We start from the raw sequence: 19,337 nt of genomic DNA on the forward strand, positions 1-19,337 counted from the left end.
AAAGTCAAAGTCTCACCTCTCCCTCCCTTCCTCCCTCCCTCCCTCCCTCTTCCTGCAAGCCCTTCAAGCGACCCAAGGCAGATGCATTGCAGAGAATGTGAGGCTGGCTTCCTCTTTCTCAGCTGTTTCCTTCCCCAACTTGGTTGAACTTGTGGGTGCTTTTGTACAGAACAAGATTTCAGACATTGGGCATCTCTCAGGGATGCTTTAGGTGCAATTCCTACATGGCTCTTGGGGTCCCTTCCAATTCTGCAATTCTATGAGTCCCAGGAGGAGGAGGAGGAGGAGGAGGAGGAGGAGGAGGAGGAGGAGGAGGATTTCTTCTTTATACCCCGCCCATCCAACTGGGTTTCCCCAGCCACTCTGGGCAGCTCCCATCAAAAGATTAAAAATACATTAAAACATCAGTCATTAAAAACTTCCCTAAACAGGGCTTCCTTCAGATGTCTTCTAAATGTCAGATAGTTGTTTATTTCTTTGACATCTGATGGGAGGGCGTTCCACAGGGAGGGCACCACTATGATAGTTGTTGTTGTTTATTCGTTTAGTCGTGTCCGACTCTTCATGACCCCATGGACCATAGCACGCCTTGCACTCCTGTCTTGCACTGCCTCCCACAGCTTGGTCAAACTCACGTTGGTAGCTTCGAGAACACTGCTATATAGTATTATTATTAATTCAACTTATTAGTTGTTAAAGGAACTTATAAAATTAAATGCAACAAGCATGATTTTTTTAAAAAATAACCGATATGATTTTGAAACCATGCCTGCATTCCATCCCCCCATCGAAGGCTTGGCCACTTATGGAATGGATGCCCCCCCCCCACATATAGCCCCCTGCAAGCCCTAGGGAAGGGAAATGTTGTTAGCTCCCTCCTGGGGTGTTTGTTTGCCTTTCCTTTTTCAGTTACAGGTGGGTAGCCATGTTGGTCTGAGTCGAAGCAAAATAAAAAAATTCCTTCAGTAGCACCTTAAAGACCAACTAAGTTTTTATTTTGGTATGAGCTTTCGTGTGCACGCACACTTCGTCAGATACTTCAGATTCTTTTTTATTTTCCTTTTTCACTTTCTCTCATTCCTACCCCCCCCCTTTCAACACGGAGCCCAAGGCAATGCAGATGTGGCTCCCAGGCAGGTGCTGCCATAAACAAATCTGAAAATAAGAAGAGCCTGATGCTGGATCAGGCCAACACCCCATCCTGCCCCCACAGTGGCCAAACAGATGCCTCTTATGGGAAACCCACAAGCAGGATTTGGGCACAAGAGCATTTCCCCTTCCTATGGCTTCCAGCAACTGGGATTTCGAAGCGCTGCTGCCCCCAGCTGTGACCATTGCGGCTACGTAGGGGCCATGGGCAGAGCCCTCTCCCCCTCCATGGATTTAGCCCAATTTGGTAGCCATCTCTGCCTCCTGGGGGTTCCATAGTTTAACTGCGCTGCGTGAAGACGGCCTTTCTTTTGTCTGTCCTGAATCTTCCAACGTTCAGCTTCATTGGAGGTCCATCAAGTCTGGTGCCAGAGCTTCGGTTCAGAAAGGTGGTTGCCTCTTTTGCCTTCAGACACCCCCCCCCCCATGATCAAAACATCCCACACCCCCACCTGCAGGGGAAGATAGGGGGATGCCAATGGGTGGAGTGATTCTGATTGCAACAACTGCTGGGCGGATCCTCCCCTGCCCCCAACTTTGCATCTTTGGAAACAGGAAGTTTGCTAGAGGGCTCCTTTTTCACATGCATTGAGGGCGCTTCCTCCAGAATTCGGCTGGGCCTGACGCTCTGCAACCTTTGCTAGCTGCACTTTCACTGAGTGTGCCAGCTGTGATATTGTAAGTCGGGGGAGGGGGCAGAGGTCGAATTGTGCTATGGATGAACACCTGATTTGTGGGTGCCCATAAGGGGTGCTCTGGGACCCAGTTCACTTGTGGGGTGTTGCAGTGCAAGGAGGGTGTCACTATTTAGCTGGAATCGCACTGGCTCGACAAGAGGAATTGCTGGAAGGAAGGCGGGGGCTGGCACCTGGCAGACCTGGTTCTGGGGGCCTGTGTCTCTGGCCTGTGTCTCTGGCGCGCTCCTCAGGTGTGCGCCACTTAATGCACAGCTTCTGCGTTGAGACGGGATTCAGCTGGAACCAAACCCCCAGACGTGGTGACTGTGACAGGGCCCCTGCTAAAGAACCCTCCCCACTGATTCCAGGCCCAAGAACAGGAGCGACAAGATCCCAAAGGGGTTTCGCCAGTCCCAGTGTTCTGAACCGCAGACCCAAAGGAGGACTCATGGCTGGTTGGGTGCAGGGATACCAAAGAAGGATGTCGAAACATTGGAGTGATCAGTTCTAGTGCTTTAGTCAATACAGCTTGTGCAGAGTTACAGCAAATCACCCGGGTCTCCCAGGCTATACAGACGCAGGACGGACACAGAAGCCAGCAGGCGGCTTATCCACACCCAAGTCAATGTGCATGTATTCTTTAGACCAGGCATCCCCAAACTTCGGCCCTCCAGATGTTTTGGACTACAATTCCCATCTTCCCTGACCACTGGTCCTGCTAGCTAGGGATCATGGGAGTTGTAGGCCAAAACATCTGGAGGGCCGCAGTTTGGGGATGCCTGCTTTAGACACAAAGCAGCAGACATCGCTTTGGCCAGGACTTCCCATTGTTTCACCTGACCAGATGAGGGCATACGGTAGGTGCCAAATACCCCAATCCTACAGGTAGCTCCTCTTTCTGGACTCAGAGCCCAGCACCCCAAGCTCACAGAAAAGGCAAAGCCAGCTAATAATGATTAATAATAATATTTCTACCCTGCCCATCTGGCTGGGTTTCCCCAGCCACTCTGGGCGGCTCCCCACAGAATATTAAAAACAAAGAATAGCAAAGCAAATAAATATAAATATAGATGAGCTCATTGCTGCAACCACTACCAGTTAGTTGTGGGGCTATCTTGACTACCAAGATGGTGTTTGCAGAGCTTCTGGAACAGTCTGCCTTGGGTTCAACACACCTGCAGCCTTGTCAGAGCTGGTGCCAGGTGAGCTGCAGGGAGCCGAAAAGGCCCTCTCCCTTCTTGCCACCCAACAGCCTAAGGCGCTGAAGGATGAGTCTGCAGCTGGATCAGGCCAGTGGCCCCTCTAGTCCAGCCTCCTGTTCTGTCCACCCAGTGGCCAGTCAAATGCCCCCAAGGGAAGCCCACAAGCAGCACCCGAGGGCAAGATCGCCGGCCCTCCCCTTTGGTTTCCAGCTGTCTCTGGCCCGGGAGGCAGAGCAGAGCACGGCCATTGTGGCTCGCAGCCCAAGACAGCCTCCTCCTCCTCCAGGGATGCCCCAGTCCAGGTCGGTGGCCACCGTTGCCTCCCACGGGAGCAGAGAAGGACCCTCTCCAAGCTTCCTTCGAAGGGGGGCGGCACAGGCAGGGCTGCCTCCGGGGGCGGCCTCGGGGAGGTCCAGGTAGGTTGGCATGGGAGGAAAAGGGGGGCTTCTTCACTCAGGGTTGGGGTCCAGCCAGAAGCCGAGGAGTGGCTGGAGCGGGCGGAGGGTTGGGGTCCAGGGTGGGCGTGTGTGTTGCGCAGTTGGGAGAGGAGGGAGACTTCCGTGGGTGGCCCTGGCAGGGGGTCCCCTGGCTGCACCCCGAAGGGGTCCCCCCGGCCGGACTTCCCCCTGCAAAGGGTCCAGTCGCGCGTGCTTGCTGGCAGAGGCGCGGCTGCGGGTGCAGCCCCCCGACAGGCCGGGCGGGGTCGTTGCTGCTGCTGCTGCTGCTGCTGCTGCTGCCGGCGCCGCCGCGCGCGCCCTGGTCCTGCGCAGCCTCGCCCGGCCCGGCCATGCGGAGCCCCGAGCCAGCCTCGTCGCCGCGGGCGAGGGACCGGGCGCGGCCGGGCATCCGCAGAGCAGTCGCTGGCCAGCCGGACCCCGAGCGGAGCGGCAGGTAAGGCGAGCCGGAGCCGGGAATCGGGAATCGGGAGAGGCGGCCGAGGGGCGGGCGGGCACGCTGGCGCTCCCTTCCCCGCCGGACGCGCGCCTGCCTGCCTGCCTGCCTGCCTGCCTGCCTTGCGCTTGGCCGGGAAGCTCAGCTGCTGCAGCCCCGACGGGGAAGGAGGATGGGCGGGCGAGGGGAGCCCGGGAGGGAGCCGCCCGTGGTCCTGCTGCTGCCCCGGCGGCGGCGCCACGCTCGCTTGCACAAGACAGGGGGGCCTCTGAGCTTGTGCAGAGCGGCGCTCGCCCGCCCGCCCTCTGGAAAAACAAAGGGCTGCAGGAAGCGGCCTGGGGCCTTCAGTCCCTTCGGGGGCCAATAAGTGGGGCAAGGAGGCCTGGCCGGGGGCCGGGGGGGGCAGGAAAGGTGGCCCTAGACTGCCGCTCGCCAAGCCTAGCCTAGAGAGAGTCGCAGGGGAAAATCTCCTCCGCAATTGCAGGCGCCGCTCTCCATGGACTGCGATTCCCCCGCGCACCTAGGCAGGGCTTATTGCTCTGCTCGCGGGAACAGAGGAAGCCGCCTCCCTCCTGGTCCATCCAGCTCAGAAGGAGGCCTTCTGCATGCCAGGCAGCTGCCCTTCCCTCCAGACGCACGGGGGGGGGGGCATACGAGGCTGCCCGCCTTGTGCTGAGTAGTCAGAGCGCTGGGCCGTGCAGCTGAGCATTCTTGACCCTGGCTGGCAGAGGCAGGCTCTCTCCCAGCCAGCAGACCCTCCGCATCCATGCCAGGCAAGGGCTCCCCCTCTGAGCTGGGGCCCTACGTGGGAAATGGCCATAGGGCCAGTCACCCCGGGGGGAGGCTGTCACCCCGGGGGGGGGGGGAGGCAAGTGAGCAGGATCTGCTGCTGGGAAACTGGGAGTTGTGAGGTGGGGGAGGGGAGAGGGAGGCAGGCAGGCAGGCTGCCAGAGGAGGGAGCTGTCTGGGGTCAAGGGGCACCCGAGGGCCAAGGCAGGAGGTCTTGTAGCTGACTGGGGTCTCATCCTTGTCTGCATGAGGGAGCCTGATGGCAGCAGCAAAGGGGGGGCCAGGTTCAACCCCCCCAGCAGAGCCCCCTGCTTTCCAGCTGACCCTAGGACTCCCCCCTCAATATCTGGCTCGTTCCTGGTGCCCGCCCTGGTCCTGTGAGCCTCTTCCTTCCGTCTTCCCTGCAGGTGCCCGCCCCAGGGAGCCGCCCTGAATGATGCCCAGGGGCCATGCCTGGACCCAGCGGGAGATTGCCTGCCTCCTGGAGTTCATCGGAGGCTGCCGGCAGGTGACGCTGCTGATGGCCTCCACCTCGCGCCCCAACGAGGCCCTCTGGCGAGAAATCTCCCGCCGGCTGGCCCTGGCCGGCTACAGCCGCAACGTGGCCCAGTGCCGCTCCAAGTGGAAGGCCCTCAAGCAGGCCTTCTACTCCGAGTGGGAGACCCGGAGGCAGCAGGGAGGGGGGCCACCCGCCTCACGGGCACCCCCCCACTACAAGACCATGAAGAGGATCTGGGAGGCTGCGGGGCGACCTGTCTTCGGAGAGAGGCGCCTGCCAGGTAAGGGAGCCTCCTCTACCCCCTGCCCCTGGGGGGGGGCTTCAGGTGAGCCCTGGTCTTCTCTGCACCCCCCCCCCCCAGGATTTGGGGGACGTGAACAGGTACTGTGGCAAAAAGAGGCAGGTGGTGGAAGAGGAGGGCAGTTTCTGATGGGAGAGGGGGAGGGAGCAGCGTCAGAGGCAAATCCCCCCGCCTCCCTATTCTTGCCCCCCGGGGTACTTTTCAGACAGGAACAGGAAGGAACACACCCTTCTAGTTTGAGCAGGTGCCGTCACTGGTACAGGTTTGAACATTTTATCCACAAGAATTGTGGGATGCAAAGGGTTAAGTGCAGTCAAGTCACAACAATCCCTAGATAGTCCACTTGGAGGACTGAGGAGGAGGATATGACTAAGCGTAGTTTCCTCTTCCTTCACATGCAAATGAGTTGAGGAAGTGGCAGATAAATCCTGAAGGAAACAGCCATTTTCCCTCTCTTGGACCAGACCTCTTGGACTACACACATCTTAGTGAGTCTCTCCCTCAAGGCCTCCAGCCTAGAGAGAGAGATGAGATGGAGTCTCACTTCTTATAAGTGAACTTCACAATGTATATATTACCTTTTAACTAAGCAAGTCTACCTCTTGAGTGTGCTGTACCTCGAGATGCTTGTAAGTAAACATCTTTTATACTTTTAAGAGCATTGTGTTGTGTCTTTTCTTTTAAGAGGGAAAAAGGGGAAATACCAGGAAAATACACTTTATTTTAGTGGCTTAAATCAAGCCTGCGCAAACGTTCTTCTGCTGTGTATTTTGCAAAAGGGGAATGTTTTACTCTGCTAAAGTTTTGTGCTTGCTAGCGCAAGCGGGGATAGGATATATTAAACAATATCTCCTCATCCACATTCCTGAACATTCCCACAAAGGGTTATTGCGGCCCAGAGTTGCGTATTTTGTGTATTTTTGAAGGATTGATTTGGATTGTGATTTTGAACTCTGTAGGATTTTTCCAGTTAGGATTTCCTGGTTGAGCACATGGTCTCTTTGTTCTGCAGTGTGCTTGGGGGATTAACTACCCCTCCCCTCCCTCAGAGTTTACAGCACTGAGAAAGCTCAGAGGTAGTGAAGATATTTTTGAGATTTTGAATTTGATTTTTGAAAGATTTTTGAATTTTGGAAATTTTTGAAGTTTTAAGATGGCAAGCTCCAGTTTTGATAGTGAGGCAAGACCAAGTTTTATGCTGCTGGATGACAATAATTTTGTGCAGTGGAAGCAGCGCGTTTTAGTTTATCTTGCTGCTAGGCGTGTTCTGCAGGCCATTAAGGAAGAAAAGCCTACAGGAACCGATGCAGAAGCTTTAGCTAAGATAGAAGCTTGGAGTATTAAAAATGATGAAGCCAAGCACATAATTTTGAGCAGTTTGAGGAATGAGCATCTATCAATGATAAATTTTGAAGATGATGCATCTAAGATCCTAGAGGACATTGAACGCATTTATGCACAATCTACAGAGAGTTCCTATAGATACTTGTTGGATAAGTTACTCAAGTTGAAGATGAATTCTAGAGAAGAGTTTACAGAGCATTTTAAGAATTTTTCTGAGATTGTTCAAAGAATTGCCCTTACTCCCAGAGCCTTTGATGATGTGACTAAAGTAACGTTTATGCTTGCATCATTGGGACCTACGTTTGCTCCATTTAAAAGTATAATGGATCACACAAAGGATTTAACTTTTAATGAGCTTATCAACCATTTAAGAGAGGAATGCAGAGATAGCCTTGATTCTCAAGAAAGGAATCCAAGGAGGAAGGATAGCAGCTATGCATCCAAGCATTTTGGAAAGTCCAGACAGACATCTAGAGAAATAATTTGTTTTAAATGCAATGGGAAAAAACCACATAGCAAGGAACTGCAAGAGTCAAAATGGGGATAAAGTTGAATCCCACCCCTCAAAACCACAAGGTGTTAAGAAGGGGAGTCATGAGCAAACCATGTTGATGCAGGAGAGGAGTTTAGCTGTCCAGGATTGTGAAAATAAGCGCAATAAGTGGATTCTTGACAGTGGAGCGAGTTCTCATTTCTGTTATGAAAAGGAGTATTTTAATGAGATTAATGGGGATGAAACCTCTGAAATTGAGATTGCTGATGGCAACATTGTAAAGGCAATTGGTTCAGGAACTGTGAATTTGAAATTCAACGTAGATCATGAAACAATTAATACTAAGATAACTGAAGTTAAGTTTGCACCAAAGCTTAATTGCAACTTACTCAGCGTGTCCAGTTTGGACAGGAAAGGTTTTAAAATTACATTTGAAAAAGGACAATGTATTGTGACTAAGCATGATGAAGTTTATGTTCAAGGCACACTAAAGGATGGTGTATATGAGCTTAATGTTTCAGAGAACCAGCAGAACCAGTCTGCAAAGGTGGCGCAACCAAGTCAAAAGGATGAAGGAAGTCTGGAACTCTGGCACAAGAGACTTGGACACAGAGACACCAACGTTATTCTGGAACTACAGAAAGGTGATCTTGTGAGAGGTCTGCAGGTAAAGCAAAGCAACACAAATACACCAACATCAAAATGTATAACTTGTGTTAGTGAGAAAGCAACTAAACCTTCTTTCCCACGTTGTGCAGAGAAGAGAAGCACTAAAGTATTGGACATTGTCCATACAGATCTATGTGGACCAATGAATGTGTCTTCTCTAGGAGGTAATAAATATATTTTGATATTTTTGGACGATTTCTCGAGATTCTGCGTAGCCTACTTTATCAAGGAGAAGAGTGAGACAGTGGAATTGTTCAGGGACTATCTTAACATGGTCAAGAACAAGTTCCAGCGAGCCCCTTCCATTTTAATGTCCGATAATGGTGGGGAATTTTGTTCACATGAGATGCAGGCCGTCATGGCTAGAGAAGGCATATCACACGTGACCACAGTTGCCTACACACCCCAACAAAACTCAATTGCAGAGAGGAAATTTAGATCCATTTTGGAAATGACAAGGTGCATGCTAAAGGAAGCTAACTTGTCACACAGGCTGTGGGGTGAAGCGGCTCGTTGCTCAGTCTATCTTCAGAACAGACTGCCCACAAAAGGCGCAGAGCGCACACCATTTGAACTTTGGCATGGAAAAGCCCCAAATTTGTCACATATACGTGTATTTGGAAGTTTGTGCTACTATCATGTGCCCAAGGAGCACAGACACAAACTTGATTCCAGAGCGAAGGCAGGGATCCTAGTTGGGTACGCTTCTGGAGGAAAAGGATATAGAGTCTTGGATCCGCAAACTGGCAAGACAAGTTCGCAGCATGTAATTTACTTCGATGAGCAAGGCAAAGTTGATACAAAGGACACTGCCATTGATTGTTCCAAGGAGCCACAGGATGAGGAATTTGTGATTTTTCCTTTTGAACCAATACAAAGTACTAATCCAACTTCTAGTGTCGTAGCACCCCCTATAGGTGACACCCGAGAAGACGTGGAGGTCCAGGCCCCTGGCAGCACCAGAGACGAAGATGATGACGAGCAGCTGTATGGGGATATGCCACTGCTGGAGGAGGATGAGGAAGCTGATGCGGTCGAAAGACCAGAGGTCAGACGCTCATCCAGAACCAACAGAGGTGTTCCACCATTACGGCTGTCCTACCTTACAAGGTCGGCGTCTCCACAGGAACCTTCCAAATGGGAAGAGATAGAGAGGATGCCACCAGATGAAGCCAGTCTCTGGAGGAAAGCTGCTCAGGAGGAGATAGATGCACTTCATCGGAACAGGACCTGGACACTCACAGAACTACCTCCTGGTAAGGAAGCAATTGGAAGTAAATGGGTGTTCAAGGTTAAAAAGGGTTCAGAAGGGGAGGTGCAACGCTACAAAGCTAGGCTTGTGGCACAAGGTTTTTCCCAGAAGTATGGAGAGGATTACGATCAAGTGTTTGCACCGACAGTTCGATACAGCAGTGTCAGACTACTTTTAAGTATTGCAGCATCTAAGCAAATGTCAGTTTACCATATTGACATTGCGACAGCCTTTCTTCACGGCGAAATTTCTGAGCAGATTTATATGAAGCAGCCCAAAGGTTTCATTAAACCAAATGAGGCACATCTAGTGTGCAAGCTGCAGAAAGGACTTTATGGTTTGAAGCAAGCAGCGAGGGCTTGGAACCAGAAACTCCATGAGATGCTGGTGCAGCTTGGGTACAAGCAAGGGACTGCTGATAAGTGCTTGTACACCAAACAAAGGAATGGACAGTTTTCGTACATTTTAGCCTTTGTTGACGACCTTTTAATTTCTACGTCAAATGAGAAAGACTATAAAGACATAGTCAAACACCTCAACAGGGAAGTAGAGGTCAAGGAACTTGGAAAAGTGAAATACTACTTGGGAATTCAAGTTGAGAGAGAAGAGGATGGATCGTTCTTACTCAGCCAAAGGCAAAAGATAACTGAACTGATTGAAAGCATGCAGATGCAGGACGCACACCCAGTTGCGACACCGATGGCCACAGACTTCTTGAAGAATCAACAAGGTTCGAAGTTGCTGCCAAACAACACGCAATACAGGTCAGCGGTCGGCAAACTTTTGTATTTGGTTACCACATGCAGACCTGACCTGGCAAGTGCAGTGGGGATCCTAAGTAGGAAAGTAAGTTGTCCCACTGAGCATGATTGGGCTGGAGTTAAGAGGGTTGTTCGTTATCTAAAGGGAACCATGGACTGTAAATTAAAACTGCCAGCTGTCAGAGACCCTAAACTGCTTGGGTACACTGATGCGGATTGGGCTGGGGACAATAAGGATTATAAATCCACAAGTGGCTATGTTTTTATGTATGGGGACGGAGCTATTGCATGGGGCAGCTATAAACAGAAATGTGTAGCTTTATCGTCCACAGAATCTGAGTACATTGCGGCTTCGGAAGCTTGCAGAGAGATCCCCTGGCTGGATCAGCTCCTGAAGGACTTTGGCGTGCCAAGAACGGGACCTGTCAGCTTGATGGAGGACAATCAGAGCAGTATGAAGCTGACACAAAGTGAAAAGTTCCTTGCACGCACCAAACACATTGGGGTCAGGTACCACTACATACGCCAGGTGATCGAGGATGGACTTGTTGAAATGTGTTACTGCAACACTGACCAGATGACTGCAGATGTCCTAACAAAGCCCCTGCCAAGAGAGAAGTTCCAGGATCTTCGTGGCAAGCTGGGACTCTTGGGTGGTTGATTAAAGTTATTTATGTATGTTTTTGTGTATGTTGTGAATTGCCTGAGAAGGGGTTTGTGGGATGCAAAGGGTTAAGTGCAGTCAAGTCACAACAATCCCTAGATAGTCCACTTGGAGGACTGAGGAGGAGGATATGACTAAGCGTAGTTTCCTCTTCCTTCACATGCAAATGAGTTGAGGAAGTGGCAGATAAATCCTGAAGGAAACAGCCATTTTCCCTCTCTTGGACCAGACCTCTTGGACTACACACATCTTAGTGAGTCTCTCCCTCAAGGCCTCCAGCCTAGAGAGAGAGATGAGATGGAGTCTCACTTCTTATAAGTGAACTTCACAATGTATATATTACCTTTTAACTAAGCAAGTCTACCTCTTGAGTGTGCTGTACCTCGAGATGCTTGTAAGTAAACATCTTTTATACTTTTAAGAGCATTGTGTTGTGTCTTTTCTTTTAAGAGGGAAAAAGGGGAAATACCAGGAAAATACACTTTATTTTAGTGGCTTAAATCAAGCCTGCGCAAACGTTCTTCTGCTGTGTATTTTGCAAAAGGGGAATGTTTTACTCTGCTAAAGTTTTGTGCTTGCTAGCGCAAGCGGGGATAGGATATATTAAACAATATCTCCTCATCCACATTCCTGAACATTCCCACAAGAATGAGGACTAGACTCATTTTCTAAAGAGAGAGAGAAAGACCAGAAATGGCCTGGATTGGCAGAAGAGGAGGGGGCTGTGGGGCCCCAGCCTCAAGCCTTGACAATTTCTCTACTTACTGGACCCATCTTAAGGTAACTGGGAATGCCAGTGCCTGGGTCCTGGGGAATGGCTTGGCAACACAGGGGTGCACATGGGGTGGGGGGGGGCGTGCCCAGGCCTGATGCTTTTTTAAAAATGGGGATCGAGAGGAGCTGAGAGAGAGAGAGAGAGAGAGAGAGAGAGAGGAGCAGAAGAAAAGGTTAGAATGGATCTGCAGCTGCGACCTGCGTCTGTCTCTGGAAGCTGTGGTGGGATGATTGGCAAGGCAGATCCATTCCAGCCTTTTTCTTCCGCTTGCATCTATCTCTGCCTTGTGGTTCTTCCTCCATCCAAGCACCACTTGCCACCTGGGGTGGAGAGAGAGATCAGTGGGGATGAGGGGCTGCTTTGGTGGCATGCAAGCAAGGAGGAGGAGGGGGCTATTCTGCCCTCAGCCCCCCAAATCTGCCCTGCTTCTGCTTAGCTTGGCATGGGCCTTTTTCTCTCCTGTTTGGCCTCATTGCAGCTCTTTTGCCTCTTTGCTTCTTCCTTGCACTTTTTTTTGTTGGCTTGTCATTCCCCCCTTCCTTCGTTGAAATATGTATTTTTTTAAAATCCCGGAGTGCCCATCCAAATCAAAGGTGCTACTTGCACCTGTGCTTGTCAACTGCTGTCTTGCATGGTTACCTGGTTTTCTCCTATTGTGTTGGACTACAGCTCCCATCAGCTCCGGGCAGCAGAGCTTCGCTGCCACCAGCATCCTATGGCCGTGCCTGATGGGAGTTGTAGTCCAAACCATAAGGAGGACATAGTCAGGAGTCAATGGCTGCCCTATGAGATTTGCCTTACCAGTAGAGATGTGACGGCCCGAAAAAAACCTTTAAAAAATTGGAAAAAACCTGGGTTTTTCCCCTGAAGCCTTTTTTGTCCCCCCCCCCCAAAAAAAATGGAAAAATAAAAAATAGATTATGGAATGTTTTATTTTAACATGATGAATAAAATATGTTAAGATAAGGGGTTCAAATATTTTATAACTCATTTCTTTAAAAATATGTATGGTATCGGATTCTTCTAATTTCTGTGAGGACAAGCAAGTCCTAGGTTACAAACTGAACTCTCCAATGCAAGAACAAGATACATTTCTTCCTTTAGGAGATGCTGTTGTCACCAGAAAAGAAAAAGGTTTCAGTTTTGTTTTTGCATGCGTGTGGTATGCATTGGTTCTGGCCTCAAAGCACTGGAAGAAAATCTAGAGCAACAAAAGGGCCTTCAAGTATATGTGTTGTTGTGGCAATCAGAGAAGTGTTATGAAAGAAAAAAAGAAATGAAAATATTTTAAACATTAAATGCTGTAAAACAGTCTTTAAAAAGTGAAATAAACTAATTTTAAGCATATAGTAGTAGCTAAAGTGGTTGACAGACCACACACATCAGTGTGAGGAAATGCATAAGGTCTCATGGGCAAAACATGGGAGGTGGAGGAAGCATGTTGCATAGCAAACAGTGATGAAGGACAAGTTAAATTCAGTTCCTGTTTGGATACACTATATTTTTAATATGCTAGCTGTGATAATTTTATGCCCATTAAAATTATCCATAGTTATATTTTATGTTTCTAAAGTAACAGAATGACTTTCAATCTGGAAAAGAAAAAAGAAGTGCTAATGTAGCAATTTTTTTCAATTTTTCCAAAAATTTCCATTTCCCCCCGAAAAAAACTGGGGGGGGGGGGGGAAACAGGTTTTTTCCGAGCTTCAAAATTTCCAGAAATTTTACACCTCTACTTACGAGTCCATTTTCCTTTCAGATCTAGGGAAGCTGCCTTCCCACAAGGACAGGGGCGACCCAGAGGCCAAGCCACCTCCATCCTTGCCACAAGGGACGGCAGGCAGCAAAACCCAGGATCTGTGTGGTGGGAGACGGTTGACTTGCTCAGCTTCTGCGTGTCAGGCTTCTGGTAGGTGTGTAGCTGAAAGCACGGAGGGGGAGGAGAAGACACCAAGGTGTGGGCTTCTCCCAAGGCAGCAGAATCTGCTCCTCTGTTGGAGAGGCTTTAAAAGAGGATGAGACAAACTCATGAAGGAGGAGAGGGCGATCAGTGGCTACTAAGCCGTGACGGCTCTGCTCTGCCTCCAAGGTCAGAGGCTGCAATGCTTCTGAATACTGTCTCTGGAATACCCTTGGTTCTCAGACTTAATCCATTCCGGAAGTCCGTTCCAAAACCAAGTTGCGCTTCCCCATACAAAGTAATGAAAAATTGATTTATCCGTTCCAGACTTTTAAAAACAATCCCCCAAAGAGCAATTTAACATGCATTTTACTACCTAACGAGACCGTTGATCCATAAAATGAAAGCAATAAACAATGTACTGCAGTCACACAATTAATCAATCAGCAGCTGAACTGGGTTTCACACAGTCACACACACACACACACAGTCACAAAACCGCAAAGTAAAGAGCAAAAACAGACAGCGTAACACCCAAAACGGAAGTGTGGCACTCAATCAGAAGCGTAACACTCAAAATGGAGCACGTTCGATTTCTGAAAAAAGTTCGCAAACTGGAACCCTTACTTCTGGGTTTGCAGTGTTTGGGTTCCAAGTTGTTTGAGAACCAAGGTATTTGAGAACCAAGGTGTTTGAGAACCAAGGTACCACTGTCCCATTTGCTGGAAGGGAGAGTTGCTGCTATGCTCAGGTGCTGATTCTGGGTTTCCCAGTGGGGCAGCTGGCTGCTGGACTAGGTGGGCCACTGGCCTGATCCAGCAGGCTCTTCTTATGCTCTTAAGGCAGGGGTCCCCAGACTACGGCCCCCGGGCCGGATGCGACCCAATTGGCCTCCCAATCCGGCCCGCAACGACCCCCGCTGCCGCCGCCCGCTCTTGCGGCGCGCTCTGCGGCGGCACACTTCCAGATGTGAAAAAATCGCCGAAAATCGTTTCTGCGCATGCGTATGGGCCTCTCCCGACCCAGAAGAGGTCATTTCTGGTGCACTTCCGGGCCAGGAGAGGTGCACTTCCGGGTCGGGGGAGGCCCATACGCATGCGCACAATTTTCGGCGATTTTTCCGGCCTGGAAGCGCGCCAGCGCGCCAGTAAATGGGTGTGTGCATGCGCACTCCCCTGCCCTCCGGCCCGAAGGCGGGTAAGTTTGGGGACCCCTGTCTTAAGGAGTTGAATCACAAGCCCTTTTGCCGAATCTTGCAGATTCCCCCTCTGCCTGCAAGGGCTCCTCGAGGCCCTTGCCAGGCAGCCCGGACCGGCCAGCCTGCGCTGCAGAGAAGGACTCGCCCGAGACTGCGGGAGAGGAACAGGTGGCAGCGGACGATGGGCAGCCCTCTGGGCCAGACAGTCAAGGTGAGCGTCCCTTCCTTGGATTGAGTACTCCAAACACAGGGGGGGGGGGGTTGAAAGCACCCCAACACCACTGAACAACTCATAACCTTTTTGTGTTCGTCTTCTGCAACTCAACATTCTCCCAATATCCCTCGACCGTGGCAAGGGGTGATTTGACATGGGGCATTTCAGCCCCATCTAGGGAAAAGTTTATGTTGTCATTTTTACAGATCTTGGGGTCCTATTGGAGGGAATGAGAAAAATGAAGTAGTCATGTACACAAACTGCCTGGGGCCCAAGTGACCCCGCAGATGCTCAGCTCAGAACCTCTGAGGATGCATTCATGACAAGGCCATTTGCTCGCCTTCCCTGGTGTGCATTTACAAAGGCATAGGACCCCCCAGGCTTACAAATCTGCTTCTGAAATCTACAGAAAATGTGTCCGTTCTCTCCGGTGTTTTTGGAGAGGTCCCCCTTGGGTGATGCAGCTGCCTCTTCTCTCCCCTCGCAGAGCCCAGCATCGTCAGCCTCCTGCAGAGCATGCAGCAGATCCTGGTGCAGATCCTGCGCACGTCGCGGCAGCAGCAGCTCCTCCTGGAAAGCCTGGCCAGCGACACAGTCTCCCACCTGCACGTCATCTCGGACAACCTGGTGCAGGTGGGCGAGACTCTGCACGAGCTGCTGCTCCACAGCCACGCGCCCTCGGCCGATCCGTACGGCATCCGCACCCCTCTCCACGGAGGCCCTTCCCAGCCTTGTTCCCCAGGGGCCCCACCTGCCTCTCCCCTTCTCAAGGAAGAAGCTTGGCTGCTACCTGCCGCCGGCTTCCTCCCTCACGGCTTGGCTCCACCTTGAGCCACCTTCCTCCCTCTCCCAAGTTTTTGAGACTCCATCAGAGTTGGGCAAGGGCAATACGAGGGACTCTATTTGCCCCTCTGTGCCGAGGGCGGGCAATTTCCAAGGTCAGTGTTTGTATCCTTAGAGAAAAGCCTCCAGACTTTTGCAAAATTTTATTTTTTCAATAAAATGTAAAAACGAGGAAATGTATTGTGCCTCTTTCCTGTGCAGGAACATCAGAGCGGTGTTCAGAAATGGAGGGCTTAGAATGTCCTGGCATGTTTGGGAGGGACATGCTAGTCTACTCTTCTCCCTGACACCCTAGCTTTCAGTGTGCAGGGATTGATTGATTGATTCATTGATTGGCTGGTTGGTTGCTTTTACTTCAGTTTTATGAAGTAGGCTTCTTCCTCATGAGAAGCAGGTCCGCTTCTGAACAGAAGCTGATTGCTGCAAGATTATCCGCCTTGAAGGAGATAAAAGGCAGATAGCTTCCCCCAAAGGAGGAAGCAACCCCCTCTGTCCACCAGAACTCATGACTCTGAGTCTTTTTGATGGCAGTGAAGGGCCAAGGGCTGTGTGCGCTTGCCCTCCAGTCCCCCAGCGTGGGGAGGGGAATATCTTGCCCCATTCATTTCCAGCTTGCAGCACCAACAAGCTGAGCTTACTGTTCCAGGATTGGGGGGGGGGGGTTCCTCCTCCCCTTCCACCCAAAAAGCACCACTTTACAGATTAGAAACCACAGCTGAGCTATAAAAGGAGCTGAGATGAGTTTCTAGTTGAAATTAGTAATCCCAATGAGTAATATTAGGATGAGTTGTTGATTAGGGTTAGGGTTAGGATGTCTTGTTAATGCCTGTTCGTAGAAACTCAAAATTGTAGTTTGGGAAAGGACTCAAAGCCTCATTTAGTTCAACCTCTGCAATGCAAGAATTGCAGCTAAAATGCAGGAATCGCAGCTATTCAGTGCCTCGCAGCCCCACTCTCACATGCCTGGAGATGAATTTTAACAAGGAGAAATGTAAAATACTACACTTGGGCAGAAAAAATGAAAGGCACAAATACAGGATGGGAGACACCTGGCTTGAGAGCAGTACATGTGAAAAGGATCTAGGAGTCTTGGTAGACCACAAACTTGTCATGAGTCAACAGTGTGATGCAGCAGCTAAAAAAGCCAATGCAATTCTGGGCTGCATCAATAGGAGTATAGCATCTAGATCTAGGGAAGTAATAGTACCACTGTATTCTGCTCTAGTCAGGCCCTTGTGGTCTCTTCCAACTCTATGATTCTATGGAGTTAGGCTGTCCTGAAATAGGTCTGGGAGGGGGCCCTGGGTGGCTCCTGGCAAAACAGCCCCCCCCCCACTCCCTGAAGTGCCACCATCCATGTGAGGGGAGGGCGTTTTGCCCGGTTGGTGCAGAGTTTCCTGCAGGCTTCGCAGTCCTCATCCCGGCTGCTGGAACAGGCACAAAACCCCCAGTGCTGGATCACATCCTCCAGGTATGGGACGCTCCAGGTTCAAGTCCAGTGACGACGCCCTCCCTCTGCCTGGGATGTTGGAGAGCTGCTGCCAGTCAGAGTGGGCCGTGTTGGGTCAGATGGGCCAAGGGCGCCTGGCGCTCTTGAAGGTGGAGCCTTGTTTCCTCCTGGGGCTCCCTTTTTTGCCAAGAGGCTCTTGGCACATCCAGGCTCTGCTGGACCTACAGAATATTGTTTGTTTCCGCCAAAAATGCCAGCAGGACTTGCTTTCTCTAGCAGGAAGTCAGTGTTGGGGGAAGAGCCTGAGGAGGACAGTGCGAGGCTCTTGCTGAGATCCGCACTCGGAGCAGGAGGAGGGCAAGGCTCCACCCCACACTCCCTTCTCCCTCTCACCACCTGGTGACCTCCGGCCTGTCTCTGCAGGCGTGCCGGGCTTCCCGCATTCTCCGTGTGGCCAGCTCCTGCTCCGGCACACTCAGGCTGTGGATCACCATCAGATAGCGGAAGTTGCACACTCGCCACCTGGCGTTCTGCTTGGCAAAGCGGGCGCTGGACTTCGGCTGCAGCCCAGCCTGCTGAGCCAAGATGCCCACATAGGCGTCTTCCACTGGGATGGGGGGGACACACTCTGCCGCCCGCAGGACCCTTGCGGCTGCGTCCCGGGACAAGACGTAGCCAATGCCGCTGGCGTAGGGCGGGTATTCTTCCGGGGGATAGGCTTCCCTTGGCACATACCACTTGCTGGAGGGATGCCGGATGACTTTCCGCTTCTCCCGGGCAAAGACGGAGCCTGCATAGAGGCCGGTCCGGAGGGGGTTTTGCCTGGCCAGGAACTCCGGCAGCCGCTCGGTGTTGACAAAGCAGTCGTCGTCCGTCTTGAGGAGGTAGCTGGGCTGGCAGCGGCCGAGGGCCCACCGGACGCCATGCAGGACCTTCAAGGTGAGGTTGCGGTAGGTGTCCAGGTAACTCCCAAGCAGGATATCCCCAAAGTCCTCCTGCTCTCGCTGGATCTGCCGGGAGGCCCCCTCACCTGCGCTGCGGCCTATCAAGAACACAACCTGCCACGGGTAAGGCTGGGGCTTCTCTCGGGCAGCCCAGGTCCTCCGGATCACCTGCCGGGATTCCGCGTTTCCTGGGGCAGACGTCACAAGGATTAAGAGCACCTGGCCAGGCTCACAGTGTGGCTCCAAGGCAGCTTCTGAAAACAGAGGCCCAAAGTCCACTCCCTGGCAGGCTGCATTTCCGGCTCCCGAGTGGGTCCTCTGGGGGGGCTCCTGCCAGGCAGCAGAGAAAGGGCTGGAGGCCCACCGCAGCGTCTGGGCACCATCTGCCAGGAGCAGGAGGCACCAGACTGGGATGGAGGAGAGGAGGAGACACAGGCAGGCCAGACCCTTTGAGCCCCAGGGGCGCCTTGGGGCCATGGGGAGCCGTACATGGCAGTCCTGGCAGCCTCTGGTCACATCCTGCCGCTTGAGGCAAGGAGACGCAGCTGGGCAGGCAGGAGTGCTGGCCTTTGCTCTCGCCTGTCGGGCCAAAGGGCAGCTGCGAGAGGGAGACGGAGGGGAGGAGACCTGCAGGGGCCGAGGCCAAGCGCCACCCTGCCTCTGACTATGGCAGCCAGGGCCAAAGGGGGATTGGAGCGCCACAGGCAGGGCGAGGGGGGGGCTCTCCAGAATGCCACCTGCAGGCCCTTCATTTCGGCTGCCCAGATGGAGGGCAAACAGGAAGGGCGCTCTGTGGGGGAACCAGGGAGCAGGACCCGGGGACTCTGCTGCCTCTGGCAGATCCGTGGTGGTTATCTATCCTCCCGGCCTTGGCCTGTCCTGCTCCTCTTGCATTTCCTAAGCAAAAGAAAAAAGGCAAATCTCATGAGTGTGCACAGGGAGGAGGGATATGGCTTTGCACAGCGCCTAGTCAAACTATGGAACTCCCTCCTGCAGGAGGGTGGCTTGGAAAGAGGACGGGACAAATTTCTGGAGGAGAAAAGGGAATTCCAGAATTCTTCTGGAAACCCCAGGAGGGAAGGGGGTTGCTCTTGTGCTCGAATCCTGCCTCCGGATTTCCCCATGACTGCATCTCTGCTTGGCCCCTGTGAGAACAGGGTGCTGTACCCGATGGGCCCCCTTTGCCTTGATCCAGAGGGCTCTTCTTACCAGGGCCGGATTGAGGCTGGATGAGGCCATCAGCTCCTGAAGGTATTGGGGCCCTTTCTATGTCCAGCTGTCCTTTGTCAACAACACTGTTTTTTGTGTCGAATATATGCTAT

At 51.8% G+C, this 19,337-nt stretch overlaps 2 protein-coding genes across 4 annotated transcripts; one reads left to right on the plus strand and one right to left on the minus strand.

Annotated features, from left to right (window-relative positions):
- Window positions 1–3,772: 3,772 nt before the first annotated feature.
- On the plus strand, window positions 3,773–15,790 carry LOC118077307 (uncharacterized). 3 transcript variants are annotated; one of them, XM_035100907.2, is made up of 5 exons: window positions 3,773–3,919; window positions 5,116–5,487; window positions 13,226–13,375; window positions 14,626–14,775; window positions 15,266–15,790. In XM_035100907.2, exons 2-5 carry the CDS (start codon window positions 5,142–5,144, stop codon window positions 15,607–15,609), a joined length of 990 nt encoding a protein of 329 aa, XP_034956798.2. In that variant the 5' UTR covers window positions 3,773–3,919; window positions 5,116–5,141; the 3' UTR covers window positions 15,610–15,790. The 3 variants fall into 3 exon arrangements, with proteins under 3 accessions (XP_034956798.2, XP_088509220.1, XP_088509221.1); XM_088653094.1 differs by having other exon boundaries at window positions 3,787–3,919; window positions 13,226–13,379; XM_088653095.1 differs by lacking the exon at window positions 13,226–13,375 and having other exon boundaries at window positions 3,787–3,919.
- On the minus strand, window positions 15,750–18,492 carry LOC118077255 (beta-1,3-galactosyltransferase 5-like). The gene has a single exon (XM_035100793.3). The coding sequence runs from the start codon at window positions 18,490–18,492 to the stop codon at window positions 17,461–17,463; it is 1,032 nt and encodes a 343-aa protein (XP_034956684.2). The 3' UTR covers window positions 15,750–17,460.
- Between the last annotated feature and the right edge of the window lie 845 nt (window positions 18,493–19,337).

Source organism: Zootoca vivipara, chromosome 10, assembly GCF_965207765.1.
Source record: "Zootoca vivipara chromosome 10, rZooViv2.hap1.1, whole genome shotgun sequence".
Classification (NCBI taxonomy): Eukaryota; Metazoa; Chordata; class Lepidosauria; order Squamata; family Lacertidae; genus Zootoca; species Zootoca vivipara.

Coding starts and splice junctions, on each gene's coding strand:
- LOC118077307 (XM_088653094.1), top strand. CDS start 5,142: ATGATGCCCAGGGGCCATGCCTGGACCCAGCGGGAGATTGCCTGCCTC. Junction 13,380..14,625: donor GCGTGTCAGGCTTCTGGTAG/GTGTGTAGCTGA, acceptor CGAATCTTGCAG/ATTCCCCCTCTGCCTGCAAG. Junction 14,776..15,265: donor CTCTGGGCCAGACAGTCAAG/GTGAGCGTCCCT, acceptor CTCCCCTCGCAG/AGCCCAGCATCGTCAGCCTC.
- LOC118077255 (XM_035100793.3), bottom strand. CDS start 18,492: ATGGCCCCAAGGCGCCCCTGGGGCTCAAAGGGTCTGGCCTGCCTGTGT.